The 15,964-nt window shown below is 59.9% G+C and overlaps 6 protein-coding genes across 6 annotated transcripts in view; 2 read left to right on the top strand and 4 right to left on the bottom strand.

Annotated features, from left to right (window-relative positions):
- The window catches only part of CDEST_00707 (Putative AMP-dependent synthetase/ligase domain, Condensation domain, AMP-binding, ANL), a gene marked incomplete at both ends in the record, with an annotated part of 28,854 nt that extends 25,236 nt beyond the window's left edge, over positions 1-3,618 (top strand). Inside the window, one exon of the mRNA XM_062916866.1 lies at positions 76-3,618. Coding sequence (XP_062772917.1) covers positions 76-3,618 — 3,543 coding nt within the window. The remainder of the gene's footprint in view (positions 1-75) is intronic.
- Positions 3,619-3,808: 190 nt separating this feature from the next.
- On the bottom strand, positions 3,809-4,889 carry CDEST_00708 (uncharacterized protein). Its single transcript, XM_062916867.1, has one exon. It carries the CDS (start codon positions 4,551-4,553, stop codon positions 4,071-4,073), a length of 483 nt encoding a protein of 160 aa, XP_062772918.1. The 5' UTR covers positions 4,554-4,889; the 3' UTR covers positions 3,809-4,070.
- Positions 4,890-6,771: 1,882 nt separating this feature from the next.
- Positions 6,772-7,129, bottom strand: CDEST_00709 (uncharacterized protein; the record flags this gene model as incomplete). Its single annotated transcript, XM_062916868.1, has 1 exon — positions 6,772-7,129. One exon carries the CDS (start codon positions 7,127-7,129, stop codon positions 6,824-6,826), a length of 306 nt encoding a protein of 101 aa, XP_062772919.1. The 3' UTR covers positions 6,772-6,823.
- Positions 7,130-7,967: 838 nt separating this feature from the next.
- CDEST_00710 (uncharacterized protein) lies at positions 7,968-9,444 on the bottom strand (the record flags this gene model as incomplete). The annotated part of the gene is made up of 2 exons (XM_062916869.1): positions 7,968-8,868; positions 8,938-9,444. One exon carries the CDS (start codon positions 9,442-9,444, stop codon positions 9,271-9,273), a length of 174 nt encoding a protein of 57 aa, XP_062772920.1. The 3' UTR covers positions 7,968-8,868; positions 8,938-9,270.
- Positions 9,445-10,710: 1,266 nt separating this feature from the next.
- Positions 10,711-11,666, bottom strand: CDEST_00711 (uncharacterized protein; the record flags this gene model as incomplete). The annotated part of the gene is made up of 2 exons (XM_062916870.1): positions 10,711-11,214; positions 11,470-11,666. The coding sequence occupies 2 exons, from the start codon at positions 11,664-11,666 to the stop codon at positions 11,025-11,027; spliced, it is 387 nt and encodes a 128-aa protein (XP_062772921.1). The 3' UTR covers positions 10,711-11,024.
- An 836-nt stretch (positions 11,667-12,502) lies between these two features.
- Positions 12,503-14,695, top strand: CDEST_00712 (Putative FYVE zinc finger, Zinc finger, FYVE/PHD-type, Zinc finger, RING/FYVE/PHD-type). Its single transcript, XM_062916871.1, has 2 exons — positions 12,503-13,315; positions 13,407-14,695. The coding sequence occupies exons 1-2, from the start codon at positions 12,845-12,847 to the stop codon at positions 13,791-13,793; spliced, it is 858 nt and encodes a 285-aa protein (XP_062772922.1). The 5' UTR covers positions 12,503-12,844; the 3' UTR covers positions 13,794-14,695.
- The last annotated feature ends 1,269 nt before the right edge of the window (positions 14,696-15,964 follow it).

Here is a 15,964-nt window from a genome sequence, read left to right on the forward strand (position 1 = left end):
GGATATACATAGATGGATAGATAGATAGACAGATAGATGCTTGAACTCAAGACAGTACGGCTAACAATCTTGCAGTACGACATTTCCATCCGCGCCGTCGACACCCCTTCTGCCCTCAGGATCGAGCTGGACTGCCGTTCCAGCTGTCTGGGGCAAGCCCAGGCGGAACACGTCGCCCGGTGCCTGGGTTCGGCCCTGGCCGGTATCCTGCAAGACCCCCGTGCGACGACGCAAGAGGTGAACCTCCTGAGCAGCGCCGACAAGGACCTGATCCAAAGCTGGAACCGCATCGTCCCCCAACCCGTCGAGCGCTGTCTGCACGACCTGATATCGGAACACGCACGCTCCCGCCCAGACGCCCCCGCCGTGTGCGCGTGGGACGGCGACCTCACCTACGGCCAGCTCGAGGCCGAAGCCTCTCAGTTCTCGCGTCGTCTGCGGCGCGCCGGCGTCGTCGAACTCGGCGCCAAGGTCCCCCTCTGCTTTGAAAAGTCAAAATGGGCCGTCGTCGCTATGCTCGCCGTCTTGAAGGCCGGCGCCGCCTTCGTCCCCCTGGATCCGTCCCAGGCCCCGGACAGGCGCGAGCGGGTGCTCGTTCGGACTCGGGCGCGGGTCGTGCTCGTCTCGGCGCAGTACTCGAATCTCGACGTCGGAGCCGGCCGTCGGATCATCGTCGTCGACGGTGACGACAACGACGACGACGACGACGAGCCTCTTTCAGAACATGACGAGCCTGGCATGGCGCCACAAACCCCCAGCTCGACTGCGTACGTCCTCTTCACTTCCGGCAGCACAGGACAGCCCAAGGGGGTCGTCGTGTCGCACCGGGCCATCAGCAGCAGTTGCTACCACCACGGGCTTCGCATGGGCCACGGGCCCGAAACCCGCACGCTCCAGTTCGCCGCCTACACCTTTGATGCCTCCTGCTACGACATCTTCACGACGCTCGTCTGGGGCGGCGTGGTGGCCACCCCCTCCGAGGACCAGAGGCTCGGCCGACTCAGCGAGGCGATGGACGAGATGAAGGTCAACACGGCCGCCGTGACGGCCTCGGTGTCGAGGCTGATCGAGCCGAGCCGGGTGCCGTCGTTCCACACGCTGACGTTGGCCGGCGAGGCGCCCCTGATGACGGACTTTACCAGATGGAGCCACCTCCCCCGGGTCATGAACTGCTTCGGCCCCACGGAAACCGCCATCGTGTCGACCATCTACGACCTCGACTTCTCCAGGCCCGACGCCAGCTGCATCGGAACCGGGGTCGGAGCGGCGACGTGGGTGGCAGACCCGACAAACCACCAGAAGCTCGCGGCCGTTGGGGCCGTCGGCGAGCTCCTCGTCGAGGGGCCGATCCTGGCGCAGGGATACCTGGACGACCCCGAGAGGACCGCCGCCGCGTTCGTCGAGGACCCGGCGTGGCTCCTGGAGGCCGGCCGGCGCGGTACGGTCTACAAGACGGGAGACCTCGTGAGGTACCACCCGGACGGCACGCTCGCGTACCTGGGCCGCAAGGACACGCAGATCAAGATCCGCGGGCAGAGGGTCGAGGTGGGGGAGACGGAGCACCACCTCCGCGAGTGTCTCCCGCAGATGCGCCAGGTCGCCGCAGAAGTCATCGTGCCTGAGGGGGGCGCCCCGGTGCTGGCGGCCTTTTTGGTGCCCGGCGCTGGTGAGGCAGAGGGCGAAGGTGGCGGCAAAGGCGTCGTCACGGTCTGCGAGATATCCACGGCGGCGGCCGATGACCTCGCCCGACGCCTGCCGGCCTACATGATCCCGTCGGTCTACTTCAGACTCGACGGCATCCCCACCAACGCCTCGTTCAAGACGGACCGCAAGAAGCTGCGGGGTATCGGCGCATCCTTTTCGGCTCGGCGGCTGGCCGACCTCCGCCGTCGTGCGGCCCGGGGAGACCGACGCGCGCCGTCCAACGACGTCGAGCGCGAGCTGCAGAGACTCTGGGCCGTGACGCTCGAGATCGACGAGGCCTCCTCTGTCGGGGTCGATGACGATTTCTTCCGCCTGGGTGGCGATTCGCTGAGCGTCATGAGGCTCGTCGGCGAAGCCCACAGGTCCGGCATCGCGCTCTCGGTCGCCGACGTGTTTAAGAATCCCACCATTGCCGGTCTCGCATCTCTATCGAACGTCGTACAACTCGGCCCTTCGGTTACGCCGACGAAGCCTGCCCGTTTCTCCCTCGTCGACCGTCCCATCGTCGACCGGATCCGTGACCATCTGCACGAAACCCGCGGCGTTGCCGGCGACGACGTCGAGGATATCTTGCCCGTCACCCTCTTCCAGCAGGAAGTCCTCGATCGCGCCGCTCGCCTCCCGGAGCAGACGTTCAACTTCTTCTTCCTCGACCTCGGGACCAAGGTGGACGTCGACGCTCTCCGACGAGGCTGCCAGCTACTTACATGCCACGTGCCCATCCTCCGAACTCTGTTCATCCCGCTGGACGGGGTTCACTGGCAAGTGGTCCTGGCACGGCTCGACGATACCCTCCTGTTCGACACCGTCGACGTGGGCGGCGACATCGACGACGCCTCCCGGGAGCAGTGCGCCAGATCAACACAGCGCGGCCTCGAGCCCGACGGCGGCGGCGGCGACTACTACTACTTGACGCCCTTCACGTCCTTTAGGCTCCTCCGCCACGCTTCGGGCGCGAACCGCCTCATGGTCCGCCTGTCCCACGCGCAATACGACGGCGTCTGCTTCCCGTCCATCATCGCCTCTCTGGTCGACGCCTACCGGGACCGTCCGCCGGCCCCCGTTGTCGACTTCTCCGTCTACCTCGCCCACGCCCGCCAACAGGAAGCACGCTCCATCGCGTACTGGCGCCGCGTCCTCGACGGCTCGAGTCCCACCAGCCTAGGGCGCGCTCTCCGGCACGGAGCGTCGTCGCCAAGCACGAAACCATTCAGGGTCGAGGCCAGCCGTGTCATTCCCACGCCCCGGCTCCCCGCCGGGCTGACGCTGGCCACGCTCCTCACCTCGTCCTGGGCCGCCATCCTCGCGCGCCTGACAGACAGCCGAGAGGTGGTCTTCGGCCGTGTTGTGGCGGGCCGCAACGCCGGCATCCCGGGCGTGCAGGACGTCATGGGGCCCTGCATCAACACCGTCCCCGTCAGGGTGTCCGTCCCGATGTCACCTTTGCCAGACGGCACCGTGACCACGGCGGAGAGCTACCTCCGAGGGGTCCAAGACCAACACGTCGCGATGGGCGAGGCGGACTCCCTCGGTCTCGCGGACATCATCCGGCACTGCACGGCCTGGAGGACTCTTGGCCCGGCGGCGGCCCTGGACTCGGTGGTGGAGCACTCGAGCCTCGACACGCGTCCGGCGGCCTTGGACCTCGATGACGGAGGGGGGAGGGTGCACTGGTTCGAGCCGGACGCCGTGCCAGAGAGGCTGGTGGTGACGTCCGCGCTCGGCGGGGGGGAGGAGGTGGTGGAGGAGAGGGAGACGACGCTGACTGTGAGGGTCGCCGGTGCCAGCGACCTTCTCTCGCGGGAGGCGGCCGAGGCGGTGGTGGCGCGGCTGGCGGAGGTCATGGAGGGCGTCGCCGGGCATCCTCGCCGGCCGCTTTCCGATGTGCTTGGCCCGGCGAGTATCGTCTGGTGACGAATATGACTTGTTTTTTTTCTCTTTTTTTTCTAATTTTTATTTCATTTTATTCTTCCTCCTCTCGTTCTTTACTGATGGTTATGATATCACGGGGTGTTATGGAACGGTCATTGGTATTTCTTCCCCCCCGCCTTAATCTTGTTTGGTACTGATTGGGGGCATTTCACGGGTTGCGAGGCGTTGTTGTTTTGCAATGGTCTCGTTCTTCAGAAGATAGTTATCACGAATGAATCCCCTTACTTTTGCGCTTTCAATTAAGCCAAGCCCTCGCTCGGCGTACATTCGAGAGAGAGATGATCGTGACATTTGGCGTGAGATATCCGTCCGCGAGTCAGGGCGGCCGGCCACGAGGCAATCAGACTTTCCATCCGGTTCAGCTCGTCCAAATCAAAAAAAAACCCCGGAGTTCGCGAAGGGGGTGGCTCTACCCCAGAGCCACATCACATCCATCATCCATCCAGAGTTGCCATATCAGTCCAATAACCATCATCCAAATTGATATGACAAACAAACGGTAAACCTTGCCCGCCGGCCTGAACCATCAGACAGACGTTCAACCGGGGATTAGAGTTTGGGTCATCATTTCGTTTCAAAGGTCGTGCCCAACGGCGGCGCCGATTCAAACCATAAAATGACAATAAAACAACAAGCTCATTTTGGGGTTGCGATAGGCACGACGCGATCAGCAAGAAGCACAAACCACCTTTCCCAGGCCTTCCCAGGGCAGGGCACCGGGGAAATGCCGTTTGCTTTCCGTTCACACACCCCCTTCCTTCCGATTGACTGGGAGGTGCTGGTCCCTCGATACGATGTATGTCCAGGCGGCTGCAGTTGCTCCTCGAGGACAGCCGCATCACTCCCCGATCCCCAGAGACGGCACCCCGGACGGCAGGGGCAAGGGGGAAGAGCGCCATGAACAGCGCCGACGTCATGTTTTGCTTATCACGAACGACTTCAAAACCACGACGACGCAAGAACTGGCGATCCCGGAGCCCATAAGCTGTCGTCAATGGCCCAGGGGGGGAGAGGGACTCCCGAGTCAGTGAGACCGCGGCCGGAGGACGGACGTGGGACGGACGTGGGACGCAGGGAGTCGGAACTGGCAGGGCGGCGGTTGTTTGTCCATCTCGATTACTGTCGATGGAGGGGGGAGATCCCGTGTCAGCCTTCCTAGAGCGGTAAAAGGAGCAGCGCTTTGGGATACGTCATGGCGGTCGAACAAGAGAGAAGAGGGAAAGGGGGAAAAAAGATGCGACGAAACATGGAGATCTGCTCGCTGGATGCTCCCTCGACGCTTTGCTCTCCCGGCCGGTGCGACCGGTGTCGGGGGGGGGGGGGGGGGGGGGGGGGGGGGGGGGAGGATGATGCGCCAGCCAGTCAGCCAGCCAGCCAGCCAGCCAGCCAGTGGGGTGCGCCGGTTCGTTGGAGTTGGTTTTGCGTCTCCGCGGGGGAGTTTGCTTGGAGTCAGTCAGTCAATCAGTCAATCAGTCCAGTCAGTCCAGTCAGTCATTCAGTCATTCAGTTCTTTGGACTCTTCTTGGGCGCGCTCCCGTCACTCACACTCACACTCACACTCACACAAGCCGCATTCCTTCCCTTTTCCCGCGCGGGCGATCATGAAAATCCCCCTTGGACGTCACGGATCGGCGGCGAACCACAACCGTTTTTGCACTGACGTGCAGCGGTTGGAAACGAACGTCTTGGTGATGGTCGTCGTTGTTGTCGTAGTGAATCGTGATGGCCGTCTTGGACCTGCCAGCCACCCTTGGGCATCGTCTCCTGTCTCTCAATTCCCCCATCCGGAGCCTCTTCCGGGAGACATTGAAGTGAGGACGAACGGCCGGCCATCCATCCATGGACCGGCCATGATCCTATCCCTCACCCCCTTATGCGATAAGGCTTCAAACGCCCTGCTTGTGGACGGGCGGCAGTAATCCCCCGGCCAGGGGTGGCGTGGCGTGGCATGGCATGGCATGGCATGGCATGGCATGGCCAAAAAGCAAGTAGAAATAGCTAGCTGGGCGATCCGTGGACGTGCGGACGAGTGGACGTGTGGGTGGTGGTGATTGTGTCGGTATGTCACTAGGCGGTGAAGACTGAACTGGACAGAGGAGGGATGCCGGCCGGCCAGCGACGTCACATGCCGTCGGTCATAGCCCTGCAGCTGCAGACGCCAACGGGCGGTCGGCTGTCTGCCAGCCCGTGCCGCGCTTTGCCAGACGCGACACCTGGCACAAGACACACCCCTCCCTGTTATTAATGCCTGAGGCAATTATACATCAACGACAGGGAAGTGCGTGTCCAATCAGCGGCCGGCGATAAGGTCGCCAACAAACCGACCAATGAGGCGTCGAAGACCCTGCATCAATGCGTGCAAAGGGCAGGGATCGCGAAGCATGGCACGCAGCATGGATGCTTAATACGGACAAGTGTGTCTGTGCTCCTTTCTTTCTTTTTTGCCGCGAGGAAGGAAGAATGGGGCCTTATCTCGATTCCTCCTTCTCCCACAGAACAGAGACAGAGTACGTACTCCATGCTCTGTGCTCTGAGGTGTCTTCTGTGCCCCGTAACTCTGTATAAGGTAGGTAGGTAGGTAGGTACGTACTCTGTTCTGAACTGAACTGAACTGAACTGAACTGGCCTTCCCAGGTTGACGATGTGATGTCGTGTCCCAGCAAAACGGCTTGTTGGTCGTTGATTTGCATCGCCTTTTCTTCCGCTTCCCCTAAACCTAAACGAAGCAACGGAGAAAAAGGCCTCACATTTTCATCTCCCTTTTGAGATTTCCCGTCTGGGGAGGGGCGCGAGAATCAATGACTGCCGATGCGACGTTCCTCCTCCCCCTTCCCCTTCCCCTTATCCCCCCCAATCCCAAACTCACCGACAATCCCGCATCTGCACACCATTCCACCATCTCCGTCCCGGCCCTTCGGAACCGTGAACGGTTAACCAACAAGACAAGTGAGTGAGTTGCAGCAGGCAGCGCCTATCGTTTCCCTCACCTGATTCTCTTATCGCTGAAACCAGCTTCCCCCCCCCTCCTAAACCAGCCAGCCAGCCCTTCCCGCTCGAGCCTCCCTTGCTTTTTCTCGCCCCGTCATATTGAAATGAGGCTCGTTTTACCCGACCTACTTTGGACGGATACACCATGTCATGTCTCATTTGGCGTCCGATCCGGGGAAGACCACGTTTGCATGCGCGCTCAAATGATAAACCCGCCGTAGGGATGATTGCGGCGAGACAGCCGTCGTGGCGGCGTACGGGGGATCCTGGACCACAGTGTTCGCCTGCCAACCACCCAAAGGAAGGGGTTCACTCTTGTTTTACCGTTGCAGTCGAAGATTCCCGTACCCACCTGCGAACATTGGCAGAAAGAGGAAAATGGGAATGGCAGAAGAAGAAAAAAAAGGAGAAAAAAAGAAAGAAGAAAAACCTTGCGTGCGGTTGCCGGCCGAGAACGAGAGGGAACGCTCGAGTTGGCAGTGAACCGACTCAGGCGCCCAATCATCTTACAGGGATAACAGAACAGGTACGGTACACCACGAGACCATGACGACCACGGCCACGACCACGACCACGACGGAAATGTCGGTGTCGGTTTGGGAAACTCAGTCGTCGTCTTCGTCGTTGTCGTCGTCTTCGCTGCTGTCGCCGTCGCCGACTCATCGGCCACATTCTGGTCTTTGTCGGCCCTGAGCGCATGTCTCACCGAGTTCGACCGCCACCCCTCGGCTCCGTCCACCATGCAACCCGTTACCGCGGCGTCTCCTTTGTGTTTCGCCTCCACGTCCGTCCCGACAATGCCATTGAGCCTCGGCCGGGCGTTGATGTCGAGAACAGGTCGAGTACCGAAAGCCCATCAGACGAGTGGAGTCGGCCGGCCATATTCCGGGGGGGGCGAGGGACCCTTTGAGCCATGAGCCTTTCACAGGTTTGAAAAGCGGAAGCCCCTTCTAACTGCGCGCTACCGCGCAGGTAAAGTCCTAGCGCTCGGCGACAGCGGACGAACAGACTGTCGTCGCGAGGCTGTGGCGAAAGGGCCCCCCGTCCGTCCATCATCAAAATGCTGCGCAGCGGTTTTGCCCACTCGCTGGGATCCCCGCCACAGAGAACGGAGTACCATAGCCGTTGAATCCACTGGGAACCCACAAGAGCCACGAGAACCACGAGAACCACTGCTCGGATGGGGGCCTTGTACCAAGCTATTTGCAAATGCCAAGTCAAGGCGACCCTCTATCCCCGTTCTCCAGGCTTCTGGACGTGTTCTGTAGCCGTGGGCCGTGGGAGCGCAAGTGGGCACCGGCGGCTCTCCTGCGGCGTGAGGTTTTCTGGATCCTCCCCTTTCCTCAGTCCTGCTGCACCCTTTTCTCAATCCGGCCTATGCGTTTCTTCACGGCCTCGCTTCGCGTTAGGACTCTTGGATTGGAGAGGGGGGGTTTCCACTGCCTGACAGCCGCAGGCGGCAGAACATGAGCCAGCCGTATGGTGGGAGGGGGGTGTGTCGAACCCTCTCATCCCTTGACTCTGCCGCTCAGTCGTCAGGTTTTGGGAGCAGATCTCTTTTTCTTTCTCCCTCCCTCTCCGCAGGAATGGATGGACATTGTCCGAAATCACCAGGCGTCACGGCCTGCGTCATGTTCAGTGGTCAGACTGAAATGACTCGAGGACCCCGACTACCGGTTTGCCCCTGCGACAGTGCACTACAGTAGGCTGACAGCTCCGAGGAGCCAACCAGTCCGTCCCCTACAATCGGTCCAAGCAAAACGTGGACTCTCACTCGGCCGACACGCCAGATCGGCATCAATTGGCCACTGAGGGTGCGAACGACGGCCGAGTTTGACGTATTGATGGAGACGAACAGTGGCCCCCGACGACAGCCCGCCGACGGTGTGATGCGCGTGGCAGCTAGCGCAGGTCATTGCGGCACTTGTTCCTGTTCTTGTTGTCGCCGACGGCCAACTTCAATTTGTGGGCAAAGGGGTCGCAGCGACATGGCAAAACCCTCAGACGTTATTGCCATGTGGTTTTGCCGCAGCCTCCGTGCTTCGCAAACAGCAGTACGGATCGGATACCGCGTGCGAACACGCCACGACGCTGTGCCACCAAACCCACAACCGTGATGGAGCATCAGCATGGAGCTGAGCGTCGGGGGCTGGAAGATGGAGCCTACGCACTTACCCACTGTCCAGACGACGGACATTGCCAACCAGGTGAACAGCAACAAGAACAAGCAACAAGCAGCCCAGCCTTGACGTCGAACCGGGGAGGGGGGGGGGGGGGGGGGGGGGGGGGGGGGAAGGGGGCTGGAGATCGGACATGGCAGACAGCGAGTCACGATTGGAAATGAGCAGCGTTCGTCTGGTCCAGTTGGGCCAGCGGTGCCCCCCGTCCCATAGACTTGGAGGAGATGCTATTGAATCCCCACACGCAATGTGGAGAGGGACGCGATCCCGGCTGGAATTAGATGCCTCCAATACAGCAAATCGAGCAATTAGATGGGCGGTGGGCGGTGGGCGGTCTTTTGCAGGAATCTTTTGCCCCTCTGCAAACGAAGCTGTCCTTTGCATATGTGGGCTGTATCAAGCCGAGACGTGTAATACAGGTTGCACGGATGCAAGACGGGCTCCTCTTCTCTCGATCCCGGGCGACTTACATGCAGCAAATCCCAGGCTGTCTGTCATCACCAAGAGGGGCACTCAGACCAGGAGTTCCGACGTTGCACAGAACGATTGGATTCCGCCTATCGCGGCGCAGGCGCATGAGGTATCCTGCAGGCTGTGTGATGGGCCATGGATGGGGTCTTATGGAGGCGCGCAAACGCATCCACGCATCGGGAGGGGATGGACGGAGCGGGATCAACTACTACTACCTTGATCGAAAAGAGAAAAAAAAAAGAGTCAGACAGTGCCGCCCGTCCAGCGTCAACGGGGGAGAGGCCTCGAAAGGAGAAGCCTCGACGGAAAAGGACACGACACGATACGACACAACGCTTGTCATGAAAACCATGAACAACAGATATCAGAGCCACGAGACACCGCCAAATTACAAACCGAGGCCAGCAGGAGAACATGTCCGGACAGACCACGACACACTACGCCAGGAACAGGCGGCTCAGCATTTCTCCTACGTACAAAGAATCAAGGTTGGAGGCGCTATTCCGTGTCTGTCATGTCGGTGCGTTTCCACCCATCCCTGTCTGCCAGGACCCATGCCATGGAAGAAGTGGAGGATGCATCCCCGAATCCCGATATGCCTCTCTCTCTCTTTCTCTCTACCTCTTCCTCCCCCTCGACAGTGGGCGGCGGCGGCGGCGCGGCATGGTCGGTGCGCACCGCGTGGATGCGATACGAGCGGCAGCCGGCAATTTGCAACGCACACACACACACAGGACACGGCAGACAGAGAGTCCAGATCGGTCTCTGTCCGACGGGTCGCGTCCCCCCTGGCCATCATTCTGGGCTGGCGGTGACGATGTGGGGAGACTGGAGGAGTTGTCGAGCATCTGATGGTAGTCGATCGTTCAGCAGCCCGGCCGGCACCTCAACAAGACGGTCGTCACAGTACACCACCTCCACCCGAGGAACACGGGCTGGGCCGTGTCGTGTCGACATTGCCGTCCAGTCGTCGTCCAGCCGTCGTCGCCGCCGCCGCCGCCGTGACTACTGGCAACAATAAGACCGAGAGAGCCAAGGCGATATTGCGGTCTTTCTCCGGAGTGCCAAAAGAAAAAAAAAGTTGGAGAGACTTGGATGGAGGGGAGTTCGCGCGCCAAGTCTAAGTGACCAAGGCGGGGAGGACCTTCTGTCTCAAAGGTTGAACCCCGACAGCCTACGATTATAATCCTCTCGCCCACCGCTAATTTGCGGCTCCAGCCTACTGGCGCTCCATACATGGATGGGTATCGTTGCTTTTTCCCCCTTCTTTTTTTCCGCCGCCCTTCTTTTTCTGCCCATGGTTTCGTCCCTCGGGGACCCTTTGGTCTTGGCCCGGCTGTCACCGGCAAAGGAGTTGAGGGAACCCGGACCAAAGGCACCGTTGGTGGCCTGGTCCACGATCCTTACGAAACGAGAGCCCTTGGACACTAATCCTTAGGGGAAGGTGAAGAGAAATAAGTAGCACCTTTGAGGTAGGTAGATAGGTGAGGGCATCCCTGGGGATGCGAATTAGCGGCGGCTCGACTACGGCAAGAAGAAGGAGGCAAGCCGCAAGGCCGCTTTGGAAAAGGGTAGCGGGACACGCGAGCAGGCAGCGGGCCCCGTTGTAAACACTTTGCTTGTGTCAGAGAAGGGAGGTCCCCAGCGATCTTCATTCAACGACGTGGAACTAACTGAGCGAGTCCTTAGCGCGCCTGGGAGGAGCCCAGGACCCCGACCACCGCCTTACTTACGTAGTTTTTGTTCATTTCAGGGTCCTTTTGCAAGAGCAGCGTCGGTCCTTGTTTCTAAAAACCGGGCAAGGCGAGAGGATAAACAAGAGACAAGACGAGACGAGACGAGACGAGACGATGGGCACGGAACATGAGCGAGAGGAGAGACCATGCGGGAGGGGGAGGAGGGGTTCGTTATCCAGTCAGTAGCCACTGTGGGAACGCGCCTTCTTCCTCACTGACATACCTGTAGGTAGTACTTACACTATTCTTACACACATACGGGTACACTATTAAAGTCTGTGGCCGACTGACAGTTGGGACGGCGGCTGGATGGGGGGGATCGGGTCGTCCAAGTCAACAGTGCTGAGCTGAGTTGGGCAAGGGTTCGGACCTCTCGACGACCAACCACGAGCGCGGAAAGAAGGCCGCCCAGCCTGCTGTACTTGGGAAGCAATAGTGTACCTGCCTGTATAGCGTACAGCAGCACACTATTTGTAGGTACTGTACGTAGCGTACGAGCAGGCTGGAGGCTCGGGGAGGTGGAGATCCTTGGTGCGCGGAATCTTGGACTGGGTGGGAATGGAGATGGGCGATGGACTCTGGAGATGGGGGGAGGGGTGTAGACGGGGGATTCCTTGCAGGGCGAAAGGGCGGTCGCCGCCGCCTCCAGCATCATCGTGGCCGCCGCCGCCGCCTCCGTTCTCTCTCTCTCCCTCTCTCTCTCTCTCTTTTTCGCTGTAACCGCGCAGGGGGGGGTTTGCGCCTCCGTTTTGGCTTCTCCGGACCGCGCTCCCAACCCCCAAAGATGCCCTGGAGCTGGGCTCGGTTCGTTCCTAAGCCAACTACCTACCTACTGTACATACCCAGCAACAACCTGGCCGTAACCTGTAATGGTTGGCGATGATCTGATAACCTGAGGAAGGTTTGGTCCATGGAGGGGGAAAGAGCTGGAGATGTTGGTCCGGCGTGCGTAGCGTGTTTGGTTTGTTGCGTTCGACGTGAGGAGGAGGGGGTGTGTACGATGGTAGGTTGCGGCGAGTGCATCCCGAGGGACGGGGCCTGGGTCAGATAGTGACGGGAAAGCGACGACGAGTCTGGTTGGTGGTGAAGGGTTGGAGGAGGACGCTGTAGACTGCTGCGGTGAGTGAGAGAAGAGGGTGGTGAGTGAGGCACACACACAAGTGACACAACACACCCTCACTCACTCCTCTCACTCTCACTCTCACTCTCACTCTCACTCTCACTCTCTCACTCCCCCAGTCCCCACCGACTCTCTGCCGGGTACACACTCTCATCCTCCAATTGCCGCAGCATTAAATCTAATAGGGAACCCACTACCCACCCCCCCTCCCCTGGTCCTTTCACTGAATCGCCCTCTTCTTTTTTCCCACAACCACACCCCCCCTAACGGCCCAAAATCCACGCCCCCCTTCCGCATCCCGAATCTCGTCCCATCCATTTAGACCCCCAGCATCCCGCCCCAAGTACTTCAACTATCCCGCTTCTCTTCCACTGCACTGCACTGCACGCACGCACGCATCCCTATCCATCTTGCTGCGATTGCTTCCTTCACCACCCGCAACATCACAACACTCAAATAAGCAACAACACCAAGAACAACAATAACATAATATTCACACCACTCCAACCCCCGGGTGATTAGAATACGCCTCGTTCGTCGCTCGTCCTCACCAATCCTCCCTCCTCGTCACGCGCCTTCTCGCACCTTAATCAGCGCGCCATCTTACACAGTCATTGTCGACGCGCTTCGTTAATCCTCATCTTATCCTACGCCTACCTTGAACCAACAAAACACCACCCCCGAGCATCTCTTCACATTCCCAGTTCGACACAATGGCAACCGATCTCATTATGCCTACTCCCGCCGACCAGCGCGGCCCCTTCTATCCCCAGGATCGCCCTCACTTCTCCCATGGTCGATCCCAGTCGTTCCAGACGGTGCCCCAGCCCCGGCCCTTTCGCAACCGCACCTCGCCTCTTAGCACCCCTCACGATGGCTCCCCCACGTCGCCCAAGTCGTGCCTGACCGAGTCGGTGCACCCCGTCTACGTCCCCGCCGTCCTGCGCCCCAACAAGCACCACTCCAAGAAGCCCCGGGCGCCCAAGGCCGAAGATACCGACGGAGACGACCTGCTCTGCCTGCGCCGCTCCAACAGCAGCTTCGTCAGCCTTCCGGGCTTCAGCGTCCTCGGTCAGAAGCTGTCGCGCCGCTCCACCGGCGATAGCGGCAAGGTCATCGACCTCGAGCTGGACGCCGACCTCTTCCCCCAGGTCACCGGCGAGCCCACCCGCAAGCACTGGAAGGTATGTCTGTTTGGACATGCGCGCGTCGCGCGCGTGCTCTGTCCCCTCTATCCGTCATGGTCGCGTCGAGAAACTAACAAGCCCGCCGCAGCCCGATACCGAGTCCGTCATGTGCGACGACCCGACTTGCAAGCGCAAGTTCACCCCTCTGAACCGCAGACACCACTGCCGCCGCTGTGGTAACATCTTCTGTCACACGCACTCCAACGAGGTCATCCCCCTCGACGAGGACTGCAACTACAACCCCAGGGGCTCTCTCGCCCGCGCCTGCTTCCACTGCTTCACCGAATTTAAGGTATGGAAGAGCCGCAACGGCAGCCGCAGCGGCAGCGATCAGAGCTCCGACTCCTCCGACACCCCGTCAAGCCCCATCGTCGCGAGCCCCGTGGCCCCGACGATGCCCGGCATGCTGCCGCCCACCAAGGGCCCTGAGGTGGCCGCCAGCGTTCCTCGCGACTGGAGCTGGAGCACCTTCTAGAGGATGTAGGGAGTCCAGGAGCGAGAAAACGAAAGAGAGACAGTCGGCAGGATTTCGAAACCTTACGAGAAGAAGGTCCCCCTCGCCCTCACCGGGCGTCACATACAGCGGATTCACGACTCATAACGGCCTTAATGAAGAGCGAACAAAACACTAGAATCATAGACAACCAACCCACACCTTGCACGGCGGCGGAGGATTTGTCACCAATCAACCACCCCGACGACACCAGATACCAGACAACCAAACAAACTTTTGAACGCCCAATCTAACATCAACACGACACACACATCAATACCCCCCCATTAATGGACTGCACATAGAGCGCCACCCATTACCTTGATCCGCACATAGAACGCCTCACCGGTTTCGATTTCCGACCCGATCTGGCTTTGGGCACCTGTTTTGCATTTTAAGCGTGGCGTTTGGATTGGATCACCCGAGATCAGGACATGGCCTGTCCCCCCTCCCCTCCTCTCCCAGAGAATAGGGTTTACGGAAAGATTACATGGCTTTAATTTATGGTCTCCAGAGTATGGACAAAGGGTTTTTTTTCTTTTTTTCATTCTCGTTTTGTTATTTTTGTCAGCGGCATTACCCCTCTGAAGGTTTATACCCCAGATGTGACGGCTGGATGATTCGTTCCGCTCTCCGAACCACTCAGGGGTGGTCTTTTGGGTCTCCTTTGCTGTGGGGAAGAGGGCGGGATGCGGACCAGGTCGGCCAAACACCTTCACGGACCGGCGTTTGTGTGTAATTTAGAGTTGCCGTCACCACAATGGTGGACGGAGTCGAAGCCGATGGCGGCGGCGGAGAGAGGACGAACCCGGACGGGCGCGCCACCCCTCTCCTGCCTGACGCCGGCTCTCGTAAGCAAGAAAGAAATACCATCTATTGCAACCCAACCTTACACGAGTCCCCTAAACCTTGCCTTATCAGTGAACGCTGTATGACGGACGAGTGAGTGCGGCTAACGTGGCGGCATCTCGTATCCGGTGACCGACGGGCGACATTTGTGAGGGTTTTGAGTAGGGAAGGAGGAAGGTGTTCTTGTGAAACACGGCGCGATGGGGGTTTTTTTTTCGCCGCAGTCGCGGCCCGCTGACTCTTAGGCTAATGCTGACTGACCCCCGAGGACGACGACTGTCATCCCCCGTGTCACTTAACTTTTCCGCACGTCCTAGTCGGGATGCGGTGTCACGTCGTCGAGGGGGGGAGGGGGAAGGGTGGGCGTAGAGAAATGGGCAAGTAGAGAAACAGGCAAGAGTTTCCCCGGGCAGTCGTCCGTCGAACGTACGTCTCTTTACTCTCCTCCCTCCCCACCGTCACGAAGGCGTTTAGACGAGGGCTCACTTTCTTGTGCGTCTTCGAGATGCTCGCCGGGGGGGGAAGTCATCGATCGTCGACTTGAGGGAAAGATGACGTCTCTCTCCCAGACGTTTGGTACGCGCGCGTGCCGTCGATGAAGACAATGTTCCTCGGCGCAAGGGCGAATAAACAGTCGGCGAGGCTCTACGAGGGGGGAGTGCGGTGTGCGTTCTGGCCCGTTTTCTCGTGGCCCGTTGCCTGCCCCGTAATGCCGAGGCTACCCTAGCGTCGTCACAGGTCGTGGTTTTGGTTCGTCGTTTGCCCATGACACATTCCTGTTGTCTCCCTCCTCTCCCTCTCTCCAACACACACACATACAACACCATCCCTGCGCTGCGATCGTGTGGCGTTGCCCCCCCGTCTTACGCTCGCCGCGCTCTGCGCCGGGTCGCGGTTCCGCCTTCCCCCCCCCCGCCGTCACGGCCTCTCCAGGTTTGCGCATGCTCGTGGTGGGGTGCGGGTGTGTGTGTGTGTGCTCTGGATTCTATGTATGGTCTGGACTCCGTGGTCTGGGATCTTCCGAGTCATCCATCGGGTGTGGGTGACGAGATGAGGTGAGAAGGAGCCCAAGGTGTGTGGGTGGGACGGGGGACGAGGTGAGCTTGTCCTGGTGGCCAGCGCCGGTGGTTGCGGTTCGATTTAGCTCGGGGATGTGAATCATCAACCGTCAGCCTCATGCGCGCGATTCGTCGTCGCCCCTCCCCCGCCCATTCCCCTTCCCACCTTTCTTCGTCTATTCTTATTTGATTTTTCCATATGATTCTGGTGTAAAAGGTAGCGGGATTCCCCCTCTCGTTACCCTC

This window comes from Colletotrichum destructivum, chromosome 1, assembly GCF_034447905.1.
Source record: "Colletotrichum destructivum chromosome 1, complete sequence".
Lineage (NCBI taxonomy): Eukaryota > Fungi > Ascomycota > Sordariomycetes > Glomerellales > Glomerellaceae > Colletotrichum > Colletotrichum destructivum.